The sequence below is a fragment of the Alexandromys fortis genome, unplaced genomic scaffold (assembly GCF_014885135.2).
Source record: "Alexandromys fortis isolate MF-2015 unplaced genomic scaffold, M_Fortis_MF-2015_v1.1 scaffold_35, whole genome shotgun sequence".
Classification (NCBI taxonomy): Eukaryota; Metazoa; Chordata; class Mammalia; order Rodentia; family Cricetidae; genus Alexandromys; species Alexandromys fortis.
Window position 1 is genome coordinate 9,688,591 of NW_026067913.1, and position 18,048 is coordinate 9,706,638.

The window sequence follows — 18,048 nt, forward strand, 5'->3', positions numbered from 1 at the left end:
GAGCGGCAGCCCCATCCTTTGCAGACATTGTTAATATTTGCCTGTGTCTTCTACCTGGTGACTTTTCTCTTTCTACTGGCTCGTGTATAGCGGATTTGATTTTGTCCTGTCTCCCTCCTCTAGACCACAGCTTCACAAGAGCAGGTTTTTTTTTTTTTTTTTTCTTCCTCTTTAGCTCTTTGGTTACCTATAGTGGTTGAAACATGTGAAAGTGTGTATTGCAGGTGTTAAATATTTTTCTCGGTGGGTGAAGATGATTGGCACTGAATGCCAGGACCTGAGTTCAGTCCCTGGAACCCATGCGGCTGAATTGAAGAGCTGATTTCTGAGAGTTGCCCTATAATCTCCACATGTACACTTGGGGACACACACAATATTCTTTTAATGTCTTAAAATACCCATTTTAGGACTGGAGAGATGGTTCAGCCGTTAAAGGCTAGGCTCACAACCAAAAATATAAGAGTTTGGTTCCCAGCACCCACTGCTGTCTATCCAGCCACACACACACACAAATCCTTTTTTTTTTTTTTTTTGCTTTTTTGAGACAGGGTTTCTCTGTGGCTTTGGAGCCTGTCCTGGAACTAGTTCTGTAGACCAGGCTGGTCTCGAACTCACAGAGATCCGCCTGCCTCTGCCTCCCGAGTGCTGGGATTAAAGGCCTGCGTCACCACTGCCCAGCGCCTTTTTTTTTTTTTTTTAACCAAATAAACTACCTGACTGAACACTTTTTTGAGATTCTAATGCAGCAGCACATTATGTTCCTGTAATCTTGGGAATCGGGTAATAGATACAGGAAACGCCTGTCTCCAAACAACATTTAAAAACAATTGCAAAGCATCCCTTCAATCTGTGCCTTCTGCTGCTGGCTTAGCCACTGTCTAAGTATATAAGGATTTTGGTGGTGTGTTTCAGGGCAATAGTGTGGCTACAGAATCGACGAGAAGCCACAGTGGAGCGAACAAGGACCACCAGCAGTGTGAGGCGAGATGATCCTGGGGAGTTTAGAGTTGGTCGGCTCAAGCATGAAAGAGTAAAAGTCCCACGTGGTGAATCCCTGATGGAGTGGGCTGAGAATGTCATGCAAATACATGCAGATCGGAAATCAGTTCTAGAGGTAACCTCATGGAAAGTAAAGCTTTTTGGTTTTTTATGGGAACCAGGGAAGCTATCTTCACGGTGTAAACCATGGCAGACAACAAGAGGATTTCCTCCCCCTGTGCAGAACCTTTCTTCCAGGCAGAGCATCTCAGAATGCCTCCCCTCTTCCTCTCTTGATTATCAACATCTGCGCTATGACCTATTTCTTGACCACATTGGACTGGGCAGAACACACAATGGGTTCTTTTTGGCTAGCTACATTTTACCCTTCCATTAAGCTGTGCTTTTGTAGTATCGCCTCCTCTAAAGTGTGGTGGTGTTGACCCCGCAGCAGCTGGCAGTACTTACTGCAGGATGATGCTGTGGGCATTTCTGGGTCTTACCCCATTTACACAGTGACCTGTCATGGATGTGACCATCACAGACTGGCTACATCAGATGTCGTAAGTCTCTAGATGTGCAAGGTTTTATTACTGTTGCTATCTATAGATCCAGCCTGCCTCTGCCTTCTGAGTGCTATAATTACAGGTGTGTGTCACCACTGCCTGACACATCATTTAAGTTTTTCTGAAAATTTTTCTATCATTTTGCATCAGATAGAGTGTATTCAGAAGCCTCCAAGGTGATTGCTTAAAGTCACAACTGTAGAATTTAGGTGTTTGGTCATAAAACCCAGGTAGAAAAAAAAACCTATCCTTGCTTCAAGTAAATGGTTGAGATTTGGTTTCCTCTGATGGAAAGATGAGATTTGATTATTCTGCTGAGTCATAAGATAGAATCTCCAGAATAAGTAACTAAAGCATGCACAGTGCTCAGCGCAGTGCCTGATGGTCCACAGGGGGAAACGAAGGCTTTAGAGTCCCAGAATCCTGTGCGACAGAACTGATTCATTTAAAAGATGGTCAGGAGTGGGGGCACACGCCTTTCCGTGAATTTGAGCCTGGCCTGGTCTACAAAGTCGAATCCTAGGATAGCTAGAGCAGTTATACAGAGAATCCTGTCTCTGAAGAAAACACCAACTAAACAAAACAAAATGTCCTACAAAGTGACATTTCTTTACCATTCTATCCTTGTTTTTAGGTTGAATTTTTAGGAGAAGAAGGAACTGGCTTGGGACCCACTTTGGAGTTTTACGCACTTGTGGCAGCCGAATTCCAGAGGACTGACTTGGGGACGTGGCTCTGTGATGACAACTTCCCAGATGACGAGTCTCGTCATGTGAGATCTAGTTCTTACCTTGGGGTTTCAGTTATGGTTGCTTTCACAGAATGTTAAAATATGCTGTGCCGGGTTGTTTGGCTATACTTGGTTTTTTGAACTTTTAAATTTTTTTAACTTCATGTATATGAGTATTTTCTGCATGTTTGTACATGTATGTACCACATGTGTGCCTAATGCTGGGGGAGCAGATCTAGCCATTGGATTACCTGGAACTGGAGATATAGAGGCTTGTGACCACCATGAGTGCTTGGAACTGAACCCAGGTTCTCTGCAAGAACAGACAGTGTGCTCTTAACCTGCTGGGCCAGCTCTCGGGTTCCCTAGCTGTACTTTTAAAGATTGTTGTTTATTTATTTATTTAAGACCCCATTCCCACCCCCTATACTGAGGCTCAAACCCAGTGCATTATGGATACTAGAAAAACAGTTTACCACAGAGCCACATTGGCAGCGCTTGTTTTTCATAGAGAGTGTGAGTGTGACGTGTGGAGATGAGAGGACAACTTTCAGAAGTTGGTCTCCTACTGCATGTGCGCTCAGGCCAGCAGGCTTGACGGTGAGTGCTGTTACCAGCTGAGTCGTCTTGTTCACTTTAAGTTTAGTGCTGCATCTGTGTGGACAAGTGTATGCATGCACTACTGTGTACACATGCCGTGTTATCTGTGGAAACCAGCTTGTGGGAAGAGTCCACTCTCTGCTTGCACCATCAGGGTCACAGATACTGAGCTCTGGTAATTGGGCGTGGTGGCAGAACTCTAATACAGTTAACCATCTTGACAGCCCTAGTTTTGGTTTTGGTCTCACTCTTTGGCCCAGACTGGCCTATACTTTTATTTTTGAATAACCTTAGTGCCATTAAAATATTTAAGGATTAAATTTGGTTGCCAAAGTTAATTAATGTTCATACGTCTTTAAATGACTAAATTTTTAAAAAGTGTTTCATGTTTATGAATCTTTTAGATGGTAATAGATGGTTTGATAACTTTTTTATGTATTTATTAATTTATTGTGTTTCCTTTAAAACCTAGGTTGATCTTGGAGGTGGGTTGAAGCCTCCTGGATACTACGTGCAGCGGTCCTGTGGGCTGTTCACAGCGCCATTCCCACAGGACAGTGACGAGCTGGAAAGGATCACAAAGCTCTTCCATTTCCTTGGCATTTTCTTAGCCAAATGTATTCAAGACAATAGACTGGTGGACTTGCCTATTTCTAAGCCTTTCTTTAAACTTATGTGCATGGGGGACATTAAAAGCAATATGAGCAAACTGATCTATGAATCACGAGGCGACAGAGACTTGCACTGTACAGAAAGTCAGTCGGAAGCGTCCACAGAAGAAGGTCATGACTCTCTCTCAGTAGGAAGCTTTGAAGAGGACTCAAAGTCAGAATTTATCCTCGATCCCCCTAAACCCAAACCCCCAGCTTGGTTTAATGGAATTTTGACTTGGGAAGATTTTGAACTAGTAAATCCACATAGGGCCAGATTTTTAAAAGAAATTAAAGACCTTGCTATCAAGAGGCGCCAAATTTTAGGCAATAAAAATCTTTCTGAAGATGAGAAGAACACAAAGTTACAGGAGTTAGTGCTCAAGAATCCATCAGGTTCTGGACCTCCACTTAGCATCGAGGATTTAGGGTAAGATTTATGTATTTATTCTTTGACCTAACAAATGAGGAATTAATTTTGTTTCTCTGTCCCTGCGGGTCTCTGGCATAGGAGTAGAGGCTGGAGCACACTGATGGGCGCTAGAGAGTAGTGGGATCTGTTTGAACTTCATTTATTGTTACTGTAGGAGATAACACTGTGTCGGGTGGACGGCTCCCTCCGAGTGGTGCTTGTCTAGTGTGTGAAGCCCTGGGTCTTCCGCACTGCAGAGAACCCTGCCTGTGGGCATGTGCCTAGAATCCCAGTCTGGGAGCATGCAGGCAAGAAAATGAAGAGTTTAAGGTTATTGTTCACTACATAGAAAGTTTGTAGCTAGCCTGGTATACATAAGACATTGCCTTGAAAGAGGAAAAACCAAACATTAATCAAATTTTTGGAGGATTATCTGATTTTTCAAATATGATAAATTTCTATTTTGTATAAAAAATTCAAAGCCAGGGCTGGAGAGATGGCTCAGTGGTTAAGAGCACTGACTGCTCTTCCCGAGGACCCGGGTTCAATTCCCAGCACCCACAAGGCAGCTTACAGCTGTCTGAAGATCCAGTTCCAGGGGATCTGACACCTTCACACCAATGCACATAAAGTTAAATAAACCGTAAAAATAACAATAATAATAATAAAAAAGGACCTGATAAAAAATTAAAAAAAATTAAAAGCCAATATATGGACAACTTTCAGTTAGTGTGTGTAGCTTACTGTGTAAAAGTCAGAGGTGACTGGCATGTAAACCTCTGTTGGCTGTGTCGACTAATTCTGATCCTGCAACTCTAGTACATTTCTTTCTGCAGAAAATTGTTATACCTTCTAATACATTTGCAGATGTTTTGAATGTTTGCTAGTAATTGTAAGAATTAGACACTCATAATGCTACACGGGTGTTTTCGTCATAGGTGGACCACATAAACAAGGTAGGCTTCATACAATTAAGATGGACTTAAAATTCTGTCACTTGATTTCTTCATTGTATCTTTCCTGTATTTACCTGTTTTTAGTCACAGATATTTACCATTATGATACTCAGTAATGCAACTTGCTGTACAAGTTTGAAGCCAAGCAGTAGTATGCTATGTTTGTGGTGTAGTAAAATGTACCATTTAGATTCGTTTAGGTATAGTTTATGTTTGTGCAACAGAAATGTTGCCTCGTGGCACATGTCTGAGACTGTGTCTATCACTAGGGTTAGATAACTGCCAGTTGTGTGTGCCTTTAGTCTGAGCACTTGGGACTGAGGCAGGCAGGTCTCTGAGCTCAGCAATAGTGTGGTCTACAAAGTGAGTTCCCGGCCACATAGCCACATGCTGAGATGCTGTCAAAAGAAAAAAAATCAAAGTGTGAGATAGCTATACGTTGAAGGATTTGTTTTCCTCCTAAGTATACCATATACACACTTTGTATACATTGTGAACAACAAGTGAGGCGATGGGAGACGGGCCTTACAAACATGCTCTTACAATAATTCATTGTGGAAATCTTGAGTCAAGTAAATCAGACAAGCTGTGTTTTCATGCCGTCTTTGCAAAGTCAGACAGGTTTGCAAGCATTTGGCCTAATAGTTTTCATGCACAAGGTTTTTCTCTTAAAGACTCAGCCTCTTACACAAGGGTCTGGGTTTGATCCTCAACATTTCCAGTAAATGAATAATGAGATGTGGGTGTGCCTGATTTTACTGTCTGCTGGTGTGCAGGTTTGTGTTGGTGGAGCATGGGAGCATTCATGATTTTTGTAGCACTGATATATGTAGCATACTTTCTTTTGTGCCACCAACCAGCTTCCCTAATAAGACATGGAGACATATTGGTAATTATGAATGCTTGGCTTTATCTTTTCTTCCACTTGCTCTTGTAACTTGTTTTAACCTGTTCCCCTTTATCTACATTTTGCCTTGCGGTCATAAATGCTGCATAGTAACCAAATCTTTTTGAACTTTCAGTTTAAATTTCCAATTCTGCCCTTCTTCAAGAATATACGGCTTCACAGCTGTGGATCTCAAGCCAAGCGGGGAAGATGAGGTAACGATTTGCTCCTAGTGCGGTGGTTGGGCTCCGAAAGAGCCTCTTGTGTGAACAGGTAAAATGAACTAATGCTGCCAAACCTTCCTTACAGATGATAACAGTGGATAATGCAGAAGAATATGTGGATCTGATGTTTGACTTCTGTATGCATACGGGTATTCAGAAACAGATGGAAGCCTTCCGAGGTAATTTTAAAGGACCGCGCATCCCCTTTCCTTTGACATTAACATCATCACTGCTGAGTGTCTCTGAACTGGCCCCGGGTTCTGGTCCTCAGATAGGTAGTTAGGTCCTGCAGTGTAGTCAGGACAGGTTTGAACACTTAAGTGATAATATACCTTTGCCCACTCCTCTAGAGACTTCTGGCCCTCATACTCATTTCTTCATTTGTAAATGGACATGAGTTTGTACACGTGCGACAGTGCACGCTGAGGGTGGATTGCACTGTAGTTTACTTGAAAGCGTGAACACAGCCTTGGCTGCTTTGTGACCCAGCTGTTAAGGTCAGACTGGAGAGCTGTGGTGACGAGGATCTGGCTGTAGACTGTAGTGACCAGAAACTCTTCTGCTTGCGTTTGTGATGTTGAGCATTGGTTTCCTTTGTGTGTGGGGGCTGGGGGGCATGGTCCTCTGCAGCTTTGTGTGTGGTGGGGGGGTGGGGATGGCCACCATCCTGCAGCTTTTGGATTCTAGTTGGGCTTTTTGTCATCATGTCTTAGGAACTGAGTTGTGCTTTTTGTGTGTGTGTGTGTTTTTGGTGTCTCTGTGATGTAGATGGGTTTAATAAAGTTTTTCCAATGGAGAAACTAAGTTCCTTCAGCCATGAGGAAGTCCAGATGATTCTCTGTGGAAATCAGTCTCCATCCTGGGCCGCCGAGGATATCATCAATTACACTGAACCCAAGCTTGGCTATACACGTGACAGGTACGTGTTGCTAATTTCCAAGGTACAAACTCTTTCATGTCTAAAAATCCACTGGCAGCTTTTCTAAATGTAGTTTTAGAAAACTACATTCACAGTGTGTATGTGCGTGTGTGTGTGCGCGCGCGCCCGCGCAAGCAACAGAGACGGCAATATGGCTGCCGCAGGGGGTCTGAGAGCATTCACATGACTCAATTCTCGTGTTTCGGCTCCTGTTCTCACAGCGTTTAGTCGTAGTTTGTTGTTTGTTTCTGGAGACAGGGTTTCTCTGTGTAGCTCTGAGTGTCCTGGAACTCTTCTGTAGACCAGGTTGGCTTTGAACTCACAGAGATCTGTTTCCCTCTGCCTCCCGAGTGCTGGGATTAAAGGTGTGCGCCACCACTGCTGACTAGTCATTATTCTTTGGGTTGTTGTTTGTTTTTCAAGACAGGGTTTCTCTGTAGCTTTGGAGCCTGTCCTGGAACTCACAGAGATCCACCTGCCTCTGCCTTGAGTGCTGGGATTAAAGGCGTGCGCAACCACGTGGCAAGTAATTTGTAAACCCTTAGGCTACATTGCATTGATGTTAATGTTTACTGAAGTGTAGCAGAGAAGCACGCAGATTGTATATCCAGTTTCAGGAATGAATGTAAGAAACAGCTTTAGGGAGTTCTGTACACCCTCTCTGGGCTGGCTCCTTTTAGCAAGGTGATTATACAACCCATTTGATTATTTCACTGATGGAAATAATCATCACTCTAATAAATGTAGCCTTAGCTGGTAATGATGCAAGTGTATCTTAGACTGATTCTGAGCCTGTTGTGTGTTTAATCTTGTCCTACTGTGGCAGGAGAGACAGCCTTACCTAACCGGGCAGTTGCTGGCAGTCTTGTTCTGCTACGTGTATGCTGTGTGGGGTGCGGGAGGGTGTCCTGTTGACTCACAAGGCAGGCTTGTTCCTCTCGCATGTGTATATTGCTCGGGGACTGAGTTGTTGATGCACAGGTAGTATAATGGTGTGTCTTGGTTCATTTCCATCTATGGCCAGATGAGCACAGCTGTGTTTTTGTTCTTTCAGTCCTGGTTTCCTCAGGTTCGTGAGGGTTTTATGTGGCATGTCCTCAGACGAAAGGAAAGCGTTCCTGCAGTTTACCACTGGCTGCTCAACTCTGCCCCCAGGTGGACTGGCCAACCTGCACCCCAGGCTCACAGTCGTGCGAAAGGTACAGACCAGCCTGTGGAGACTCCAAAGGGAACCTAATGCCATTCGGATTCGGAGGCAGTAAGAGAGGCACTCATGCTGTTGTTGTCCCTTCCTTGCTGCAGGTTGACGCTACTGATGCAAGCTATCCGTCAGTCAATACTTGTGTCCATTATCTGAAGTTACCTGAATATTCTTCTGAGGAGATCATGAGGGAGCGCTTGCTAGCTGCTACAATGGAGAAAGGCTTTCATCTCAATTGAGGTTTGGGATGCAGAAAGAGACAGCAGAGACAGGGCCGAGAGAAGCCTCTTGCTTTGCGGAGAAGTGTGATCCTCACACTAATGACGTTTGCCTTGTTTTCCACCAGGAAGGCTTCGAGAACACCTGGAATAGGTTCCTTAGCTGCTAATGACAAAGTAAATCCCTTCCTACCCAGCCAGCAGGTCCCAGCACAGGCACTGTGCTGCTTTTCAAGGGCTCACGGGACTGGAAAGGTGGTTCTGCCTAACTGTGTACCAAGTGTCAGCGTTTCATACTCCATACACTACAGTTGCCGTCACTGATCCCCGTTTGCTGGCTTCTTAGCTACTTGGTCAAAATCCTGCTTCCTTAAAACATAGAGTGTTAATGGGCATCTCGAGCTTTTTCTTTTCCTTTTTATGCTGCCTGCACTACCAGAGTGTTCTAGTGTTCTCTGTTGTCCAGCCAGAATCATGCACAGCCTTTTAGTTCTTTGAGGTGGGAGTTCATTTTTTCATAAATACCATTCTCTTTTAAAGATGGAATTCTGAAGTGTGTTTGTGCAGCTCAAAAATAAAGCTATAGTAACAGAGGGAAACACTGGTCTCGGTGCAAGGCACACTCGCAGCAACGTTTATGTTTGGTTGTCTTTTCTTTGTATATTATAAACATTTATTTAACTTGTTGCAGTTGGACGTGAGTTTCTGAAATGTATGCGCAATAATCATTAAAGTGTTTGCAGCGTAGAAAACTGTGTCGTGCCGCTGTTTCCCTGCAGCCAGCAGACCTAAGAACTTCACTCTGCACCGTGCTGGAAATTACCTTTTTAAAAAAGCAAAATAAAATATAAAACAAAAGAGGTGTTGGCGCACGCCTTTAATCCCAGCACTTGGGAGACAGAGGCAGGCAGACCTCTGTGAGTTCGAAGCCAGTCTGGTCTACAAAGCAAGTTCTAGGACAACCAGAGCTGTTACACAGGGAAACCCTATCTCAAGAAACCAAAAAAAAGATAGACAAACCAAAAAGAAGTCAGGAGTACCATATAAATACTAAACTGAAGCCAAGCAGTGGTGGCTTACACTTTAATCCCAGCACTTGGGAGGTGGATCTCAGTGAGTTCATAGCCAGCATGGTCTACAGAGCGAATTCCAGGACAGCCAGGGTTGTTACACAGAGAAACCCTGTCTCAAGAAACCAAAACAAACAAACAAAAAAATATTAAGCTGAAAGCTAATTGACGTACTCAGAGGCCCTAATGCTTGCTGCTCTAATCGCTGTGTGAGTTTGTGTGAGCTTTGCAGCTCAGGTACACCCATGAAATCCACTTCACCTTCCCAGATAGATCTGTGTGTTGCCTAGCGTCTCTGGGTCTACAGATTGTAGTTTTGCTATCATTTGTTTAATGGCTAGTATCCACATAAAAGTGAATTTCTCCTCTTGGGTCTGGGTCACCTCATTTTCACTGATTAGGGAGTTGTTCAGTTTCCAGGAGTTTAAGCTTTCTGTTGTTTTGCTATCCAGTTTTAATCTGTGGGCCTGATACGATGCAAGGAGTGTATACCACCACTGCCTGGCTCTTCTGTTATTTTGTTGAAAATATTTTTCTGGGCCTTTGAGCTGGTTTCTTCTTCCCCTATTCCTATTATTCTTAGATTTGGTTTTTGATAGTATCACTGATTTCCTGGCTGTTTTGTGTCGGAAGTTTTAGATCTAACATTTTTTAAGGATGTATCCATTTTTTTCTGTTTTATCTTCAGCAACGGAGACTCTTCCATCACTTGTATTCTTTTGGTGAGGCTTGCTTCTGTAGTTGTTGGATGAATTCCCCAAAATTTTTCAATTCCAGAATTCCCTAAGTCTTAGTTTGCTTGGGGGATTGGATCTGGGGAACCCCTAGGCGAAGCTCTGCCTACTTTTCATTTGCAGTTATTCAGTTTTATGAAATTACTATGAGAAGAAATTTCTATGTGGAATGCACTTGGTGAGATGAGAACTATAAAACTATGTATTCATCATGTTCGTGTGACTTACCTTCCATGTTTAGTTACAATCTTTAGCTAAAAATAAACATTTATTTAATTTTTAAATGTTATTGAGACAGTTCTTCCTCCCAGGCTGGCCTGAAGCTCATGGTATGGCCCAAGCTGTCCTCACACTGTATGCTCCTGCTGCCTCTTGAATGCTGGGACTGCAGGTGTGCGCTGCTGGGCCTGGCTGATGTTAACTTTTACAGAGATCCGCCTGCCCCTGCCTCCCAAGGGCTGGGATTAAAGGTGTGCACCACCACCACCCAGGGGGTCAATTTCCGGAGTCTTTTTGTTACCATAGTGGCTTTAGGAATATAAATAGGATTTGCACTATGTGTGTAGTACCCGTGCAGGCCAGAAGAGGGCATCAGAGTCCCTCGCTCCCCGAAAATGGTGTTAAAGATGGTGGTGAGCCACAGTGTGGGTGCTGGGCATTAACCTGTGTCCTCTAGAAGAGCAGCCAGGGCTCTTAACCACGAGGCCATTTCTCCGGCTCCCCACAGTGGCTTCCGGAGCACATGTGAAGTTGCTCAGTACTAGGTACATTACCTCCCATAGGGGATAGCTCGGACTTCTGCCAGTGTGTGTTTTTGTCCTATGTAAGAATCCTCAGAGGTCTTTCACAAATGCCACGGTATCTGCAGTGTCCTGCCCACATCCTCCTGGGGGCTTGAAATCATCCCCATGTTGCTGTACCCAACACTGGGTAAATCTTACGTAAGAAAGTATTCAGAATAGGCTGTTTTCCAGATATTGTGAGTCTGCTCTTGGTTGAATCCTTTTCTATGAACCAGTGACTTCATCAGCTTCACAGCTGAGTGTGAGAGTAAGGTGAAGACATGCAGGGCTGGAGAGATGGCCGAGAGCACTGGCTGCTCTTCAGAGGACCCAGGTTCCATTCCCAGCACCCACGTGGCAGCTCACAAGTGTCTGTAACTCCTGTTCGAGGGCATCCAACACCCTCCCAGATACATACATGCAGGCAAAACAGCAATGCACATAATACAAATAAATTTTAAAAAGAGCTTAGACAGAACAGCAACATTTCTGTATATTACCTATGTTTTCAGTCAGAAAAGTAAAAGATGTTATTTTTTTAACTTTTCAGTTATGGCTCTACAACTAAAACCCACACTAGAATTCAAACCCGCTTATGTGTACAATATTGCCATTATTTACATTTCTACAACACCCTTGTCAGTGGTGAGGTTTGTGAAGGCCACGTGGGTGGTGGGGTAGTAAATCATGGCCTGCTGACTGATGGTTATTATCATCCACGAGGTGAATGTGATCTTAAAGCTGTTTGTCTTGTTTCCAAACACTGAATTGGGAGGGGTGGATAGTGTATGTACCATGGCACACGTATGGGACTGGGAGGGGTGGACAGTGCATGTGCCGCGACACGTATGGGACTGGAGGGGTGGACAGCGCATGGGTGGCACGTATACAGAGGTACAATTTCTAAGTAAGTGGTGGTTTCCTCCAGCTGGGTGTGGTGGCCTACACTGTTAATCCCTTAATCCCAGAGGCAGGTGGATCTGACTTCCATCCAGGGCAGCCAGTGAAAAAGAGGAGCCAGTTTTCTCCTGCCATGTAGGTCCTGGGAATCCATTCGGGTCACCAGGCTTGGTGAGCACCTTCACTCACTGGCCCCAGGTTTTAGATGGTAGAAAATATAGGTAAAAGTCCTACTTTATTAATACCTGTCTTCAGGATCTCTGACTTAGGCTGGCCTCAAACTCAGTGTAGCCAAGAACGATGTTGAACTGACTCCCCTCCTGGCTCCCCAGTGTTGGGGTTACAGGCATGCACCACTGTGCCTGCTTCATGCAGTTCCAGGGCTCAGACCCTGTATGCTAGACAAACATCCCAGTCCTGTTCTCTCACTTCCGGACGTGTGGCTGCTTCTGCACTCACGGCTACCGTGGGTTTATCTGAGGGTCTTACTGGATCGGTTTTCCTGGTGTCACTGTGGGCACTCAGCTGGAGGGAGGCGGTGGTTGCACAACAGTTACTGACAGCAGGTGCACAGCTCGCTTCAAGTCGGGTGATCAGACACACCGGGGTCTCCAAGTACAGTTAAGCTCGGCAGTGTATTTTCCTATGGTATCTACTTAATATTTTTTAAGTTTTAATATTCTCTAAAGGTATGAAATCTGTGCCGAGATAAAATTCATCTGCTATTTTAGTGTGACCCAGAAGTTAATTCTGTCCACTCCCAAGCCGCTGTGGTGCACCAGTTTCTGCAGTCCCCTCCGTGTGCTGCTGATTAGGGGCCAACCAACTAGGGCAGTGTTTCCCTGCTGCTGTGGCTCAGCAAGACGTCCAGGGGCTTTGATCTAGGTGGGGCTTTCCCCACATCCCGATGACTCCATGCCTACTTTGTGCGTGGTTCCCACGGGCCAGAAGCCTTCCCTGTGCCTTTCCAAACGAGTGCAGAACACTGTTTTGCTTTGGAGTCTAATAGGACTAGTGTTCTGGTCTTTGCAGAGTTTTCGTAAAGGGGCCACGTCCTCTCTGCACCCTTAGAGAGCAGCACACAGCTGCACGGAGCACTGAGACTGGGGAAGAACTTGAGTACTTCACGGGTCCATGTGTCTGCCTCCTCCGCTGCACACCACCCTCCACACCGGGGTGCACAAACATGCTCCAGATAAACCAGCTCGATTTCTGTTGTCTGAGTGGAGACAGCATTTAAAAGGCTTTTTTTTTTTTTCGGGGAGGGGGGCAAGGGGGAGGCAGGGTTTTCTGTAGTGGCTCCGTTGACTTCTGAGACATTGAAGGTGGAGTTAGACGGGACTTGTGTCCTCTTCAGCAGCACGTGCAGGAAGACTGGAGCGATGAGAGATGAGCGCGGGCTCCGCAAGCACGGCACAAACGTGCGGAAAGTTCCGCATTTTTTTAACAAATACCTAATTTTAAAAGCAAAATTTTTGAATAAGAGGAAGGAAGGTGCTTATTTTGCATCAACCTGAGGAGATTGTTTTGGTTTTATTTCTTGGAACTAAAGTAAATTTTATTAATGAGCTTAGTAGGGACCCAGGTAGTTCTGTGCCATACCCAGATGTGTAACATGCAGCATGCAGCCCCAGATCTTGGGAGGGGGAGGCAAGAGGATTTGGAGTTCAAGGTTATCCTCAGCTACAGAAGATTTGGGGCCATTCCTGGCTACAATGAAACCCTGTCTAAACCAAAAATAATAAAAAAAATGGCATAATAGTAGCTGTCAGAGCTCTTGTAATGCTGAACCATTGTTTCACGGTAGCATCATAAAATTAATGACAGGATGCCATCACAGTTGCTAAATATCCCTAAAAAAAATTAAAATCTTCCAGAAACTGGCAAATAAAACTGAATTTCCCAGGTGTGTGTGGAATGAACTGTTGCTTTTTGGTTTTTATTTTCATTTAGAATTTTGCTGCACAGCTCAGGTAGGCTCAGAACTCACAGGTCTTCCCTGTGTATATCCCAAGCTGGAGGCCCTGTGCATAACCCGGTATAAAGTAAAATAATAACTAAAAAAAAAAAAAAAAGGGCTGGAGAGAAGGCTCAGTGGTAAAGTGCTTGTACAAGCTTGAGAACCCTAGTTCAGGACTTCAGAACTCAAGCAAAAAGTCGGCCAGTGCATGCTGGCCAGACAGTCTGGCCAATCAGGGAGCTCCCGGGTCCAGTCAAAGACCCTGCTTCAAAAAATAAAAGATGGGGAGTGCAAGATAGATATGATCAAATATATTATTGTATACATATGTGAGGTTCTCAATTAGAACTATAAACACAGGAGAAACAACCGAGGGATACTGAGGTTGACCTCTGGTCTCTACACAAACATGTCCACACACACACACAATTAAAGAAGGAAGAGGGGTGCCCAGGGCCGTGTAGCGCAGTGATGAGAGTGCGTGAGGCTATGAGGAAGGAGACAGCACGCAGAGCCGTCAGGCAGGCCAGTCAGTTTGACATTTATTGGCTAAAGGACAGCTGCCATCCGTTCTCCCACCACGGCCCTGCTGCTCCCGCGGAAGGAAAAGCACGCGTACAGTTGCCATGTGAAACCTTGGCTCTCTGTTTAGAGAAAAAGTTTCTTTGTACACAGAATTGTTTTCTCCTGAGGATTCATGGGGAACAAGTTCTCAGAAGGCTGCGTGGTTCGCGACGTCTTTGGCTTGCCCGCCATTCCGGCCTTGCCTGGCAGCTGTCCTCAGCTGTCCGACATCTTGTCGAGGATCAGGAGAGGGGCAAGGATTCTCGCTCTGTTCGTTTCCACAATGCAGCCGTTCAGCAGCATCTCATCCAAAATGATGTGGACTTTATCCAAATTAAACATTATCTAGGTTATATTAAGGAAGTTAGTTTGAGAATTTAGCAAACCTAAATAGTAACATGGCTTAGCCTGGCATTTTCCTGGTAAATAGGCCCAAACATGAGTTTTGTTTGATTTTAAACCCTTAGTAGAGATTACCTTCATATATATGTACACACCTAGATTCATCTTGGCTAAAGCAAGTTCAATAAACAGATACTGAAACAAAACAGCTCCTTCAATTATGTTTGTCTATGTATGTATGTATGTGTGTGTGTATGTATGTATGTGTGTGTATGTATGTATGTGTGTGTGTGTGTGTCTGACTTATGCTCCGGATGGAACTCGGCATGCGAGGCGGTACTGCAGCACTCAACACCCCTCCAGAACAGCACATTTTGTTAACCAGAGTGGGCTAGAATCTAAATGCCAGAGCACAGCAAGTAACATGTCAGCGAAAAAATGACTTGATCTGAGTAACACACGGAGCCTGCTGAACGCTCACCGCTCAGGGCACTGTGATGAACGCACTCATCTATCACCACAGTCTTCTCTGCAATCCTCAGTTACTCAGAAGCAAATGGGAAAAGCCGCAGCTGGGCTGCACACCGACCGCTCCGGTCTCCAGGCTTCTCGTGAGCCCAAGGCTCCAAATCAACACGGTCTCTCAGCCCCCGGGGTGCTACCTCCCACAAGCACCCTTCTTGGCCTGCACCTCAGCTGTCTTCTTTGCCAGGCAGAAGAAAACAGTGCAGAGGAGAAAGGAATAAAGGAGGGGAGGCATGCTAACTAAACTCGCCCAAGGACAAAAGTTCCGAGTTTCACACATGGAGAGTTCCAACCCTTGAATTATGAAGGCTTTACTTGGTGGAGCACTTTCTGGAAAACCAGTCTCTGGGGGAAGAAGAGGGCACTGGGCAATCAGAAACCAGAAAGAGTCATACTCTGCGAGAACTCATTCATCTGGGTGAACTGGTCTGTTCATTCCTTGTAGCATGTGAGCTTAGTTTTTTTTTTTTTTAATTGTTATTGTTTGTTTGTTTTAAATCTTACTCCTACCTTTTGGGGTCGGGGTATTTAAGCAAATGGAATTAAACACGGGTGATTTCAGTATTCACTGGAACTCCCTCTCAGTACTATCCTATGCTTCTGACTTAATATTTTCACTCGGGTCTTCCTTACTTAGTTTTCTGGTCCCCGTGCCTCTGCCCTGACAAGTGGCATCCTTGTGGAAGCTGGTCTCTGACACTGGCTGAAAACAAACAGCTGATTCAAATACAAACTTCATTCAACAAATGGGTGATTGATTAAACGTACCGGTGAGTTTGTAATTACGAATCTTGACAAAACAAATCATAACCTGATTTTGTTCAATTCCTGATGGCCAAAGTCTCTCTCGGTTGTGTTTGTTCAGTGAAGTCTGTCTACAGAGAATGACTTTCGAGTTCCATCAGACTCCTAACATTCTCATTAAGTTCTCTGCAAATAGCTTGCTAGCAGGAGCCGATGGGAACTGTCCTTAAGTGACCCAGAAAAAATAAAGCTTTGCTCTGATATACCTATTAATAATATCTTCCAATTATATAGATGATTGCTTTGTCCCGGGCCAAAGTAGGACTGGAAGGAACGTTAGGCTCAACCCTGTTCATCAGATCCAGCAGCCGGAGTTTACGAGCTCAAAGTGGCAATGCAGTTAGGCAAAAGCAAGAGCTGAGGGGCTGGGGATGCAGCTCAGTTGCCAGAGCTGGCCTAGCAGCACAAGGTACTGTGCTTGATTTCCAGCACCCAGTAAATAAGGTGGAGGAACGCCCACCTGTGATCTCAGCTTTCGGCAGGTGAGAACAGGGGATCAGGAGGCCAAGGTCATTTTTGCCTTCACAGCAATTAGAGGTCTGCCTGGGATACACAACAGCCTGTCTCAAAAATAAAGAGATTGAGCAGCACAGAGAGCCGAACGGACAAGATCCCTGAGCCATCGGGAGGTACTGAGGGCAGTGGAGGCCTAGCTACGGATCCTATTTGACATATGAGGAAACTTAATTTTCTCTCTTTAATTGGCTCTCTGGTCAACCTGTCCCATCTTCAGCAAATAAATGACCACTGTTCGGGTGTCCCCTGGAGCCTGACTGTTTTGAAATTCAAATCGGGATTTACTGCTGAATCACATCAACCACTGGCACCACCACATTCGAGGACAAGGTCCTTGGCAAGCTTGACCTTCCCCAACCTCCTGGAAACACGAGTCAGTCGGTGAGGTCATTCTGTGCCCTAATGATCAATCTATGGTTCATGAGCAAACCATAGACCAGATCCCAATGCAAAGCAAAGGCCTGAAAGCTGATGCCCCCTAAATCACATGACTCCTTTAAAATAAAATCCAGCTGTCCAGATCTTGATTTGGTTTATGAGCAACTTGTACACATGGGTGGAGCCAAGATCAGTGGCATCTGGGCCGTATGCCAGGGACCAAAAAAGTATCATATCTGCCAAGCCTCAAGGCACTAGACACAGGCAAGTACTTTAGCTCTGTCTGAACAGGAGGAGCAAGAAGAAATTGGACTGCGGTCCACTGATTCAAGTGACCTGGGAGAGAACTTCCTTCAGACAGGGTTGAACATGACCAACCCCCAAAACTACAAACACCTTCTCAAGGAGCACATTGACTAAACCCCATGTTTCCCAACCTGAACCCCAAGAACCTAGTGGGATGTCTACGGAAGGCAGGCTGGGCTGGGGCATCAGAGGTGTCCTACACAAGAATGCTCATCTCTGCCCCCTAAAACGTTTCTCACAGGATGTTTTCCTTTATTTTCCTCGACACAGGATCTTAGGTGGTCTGTCTGCCTTGACCTTGTTGTGAAGCTGAAGATGGCCCTGAACTCCTGATCCACCTACCTCCACCTTCTTCCCAGAGCTGGAATACAGGTGGGAACCCTACGTGGCTGTACCCAGCCCTACGTGGTCTTTTAATACCAATGTGATGGGTTGTCCTTTAATAAGTGAGAGAACAGAGCAGACACAAAATTGGCTAACTGTAGTGAACCAAAGAGATGGCTCAGCAGTTACCAACACACACAGCAGTTCACAACTATCTCTAATTCCAGTTTCAGGAGATCTGACACCCTCGTCTGAATTCCTTGGGCACTAGTCACGCATGAGACACACAGGCATACATACAGACAAAACACCCATACACATAAAATAAGTCTAAAAATAAACTGGTTTAAGTATAAATGTCTGGGTCTGTCTGTACTTCTTCCTCACTTCCTTTGCTGGGACTGAACCCAGAGTCTTAGGAAGGCTAGACTGGAGGTGTCCCAGTGAACCACAGGAGGACAAGTGAACCCTAACTCCTTTTGCTTCTCATAACTTGCTGTTAC

General features: G+C 44.9%; 2 protein-coding genes across 10 annotated transcripts in view; one reads left to right on the forward strand and one right to left on the reverse strand.

The window, feature by feature from the left end:
- The window catches only part of Hectd1 (HECT domain E3 ubiquitin protein ligase 1), a 79,509-nt gene extending 69,081 nt beyond the window's left edge, over positions 1-10,428 (forward strand). For all 5 annotated transcript variants that reach the window (XM_050138827.1, XM_050138829.1, XM_050138830.1 and 2 more), the window contains exons 36-43: positions 913-1,114; positions 2,179-2,316; positions 3,347-3,954; positions 5,915-5,993; positions 6,088-6,181; positions 6,771-6,921; positions 7,976-8,120; positions 8,224-10,428. In XM_050138827.1, the coding sequence (XP_049994784.1) occupies positions 913-1,114; positions 2,179-2,316; positions 3,347-3,954; positions 5,915-5,993; positions 6,088-6,181; positions 6,771-6,921; positions 7,976-8,120; positions 8,224-8,361 (1,555 nt within the window). In that variant the 3' untranslated portion in view covers positions 8,362-10,428. The remainder of the gene's footprint in view (positions 1-912; positions 1,115-2,178; positions 2,317-3,346; positions 3,955-5,914; positions 5,994-6,087; positions 6,182-6,770; positions 6,922-7,975; positions 8,121-8,223) is intronic.
- Positions 10,429-14,303: 3,875 nt separating this feature from the next.
- The window catches only part of Ap4s1 (adaptor related protein complex 4 subunit sigma 1), a 42,652-nt gene continuing 38,907 nt past the window's right edge, over positions 14,304-18,048 (reverse strand). For 2 of the 5 annotated variants that reach the window (XM_050138838.1, XM_050138842.1), the window contains 2 exons: positions 16,482-16,581; positions 14,575-14,695 (listed from right to left, as the gene is read on the reverse strand). In XM_050138838.1, coding sequence (XP_049994795.1) covers positions 16,518-16,581 — 64 coding nt within the window. In that variant the 3' untranslated portion in view covers positions 14,575-14,695; positions 16,482-16,517. Of the gene's footprint in view, positions 14,696-16,481; positions 16,582-18,048 lie in introns of all 5 variants that reach the window. The other 3 variants (XM_050138840.1, XM_050138843.1, XM_050138839.1) reach the window with 3 other exon arrangements.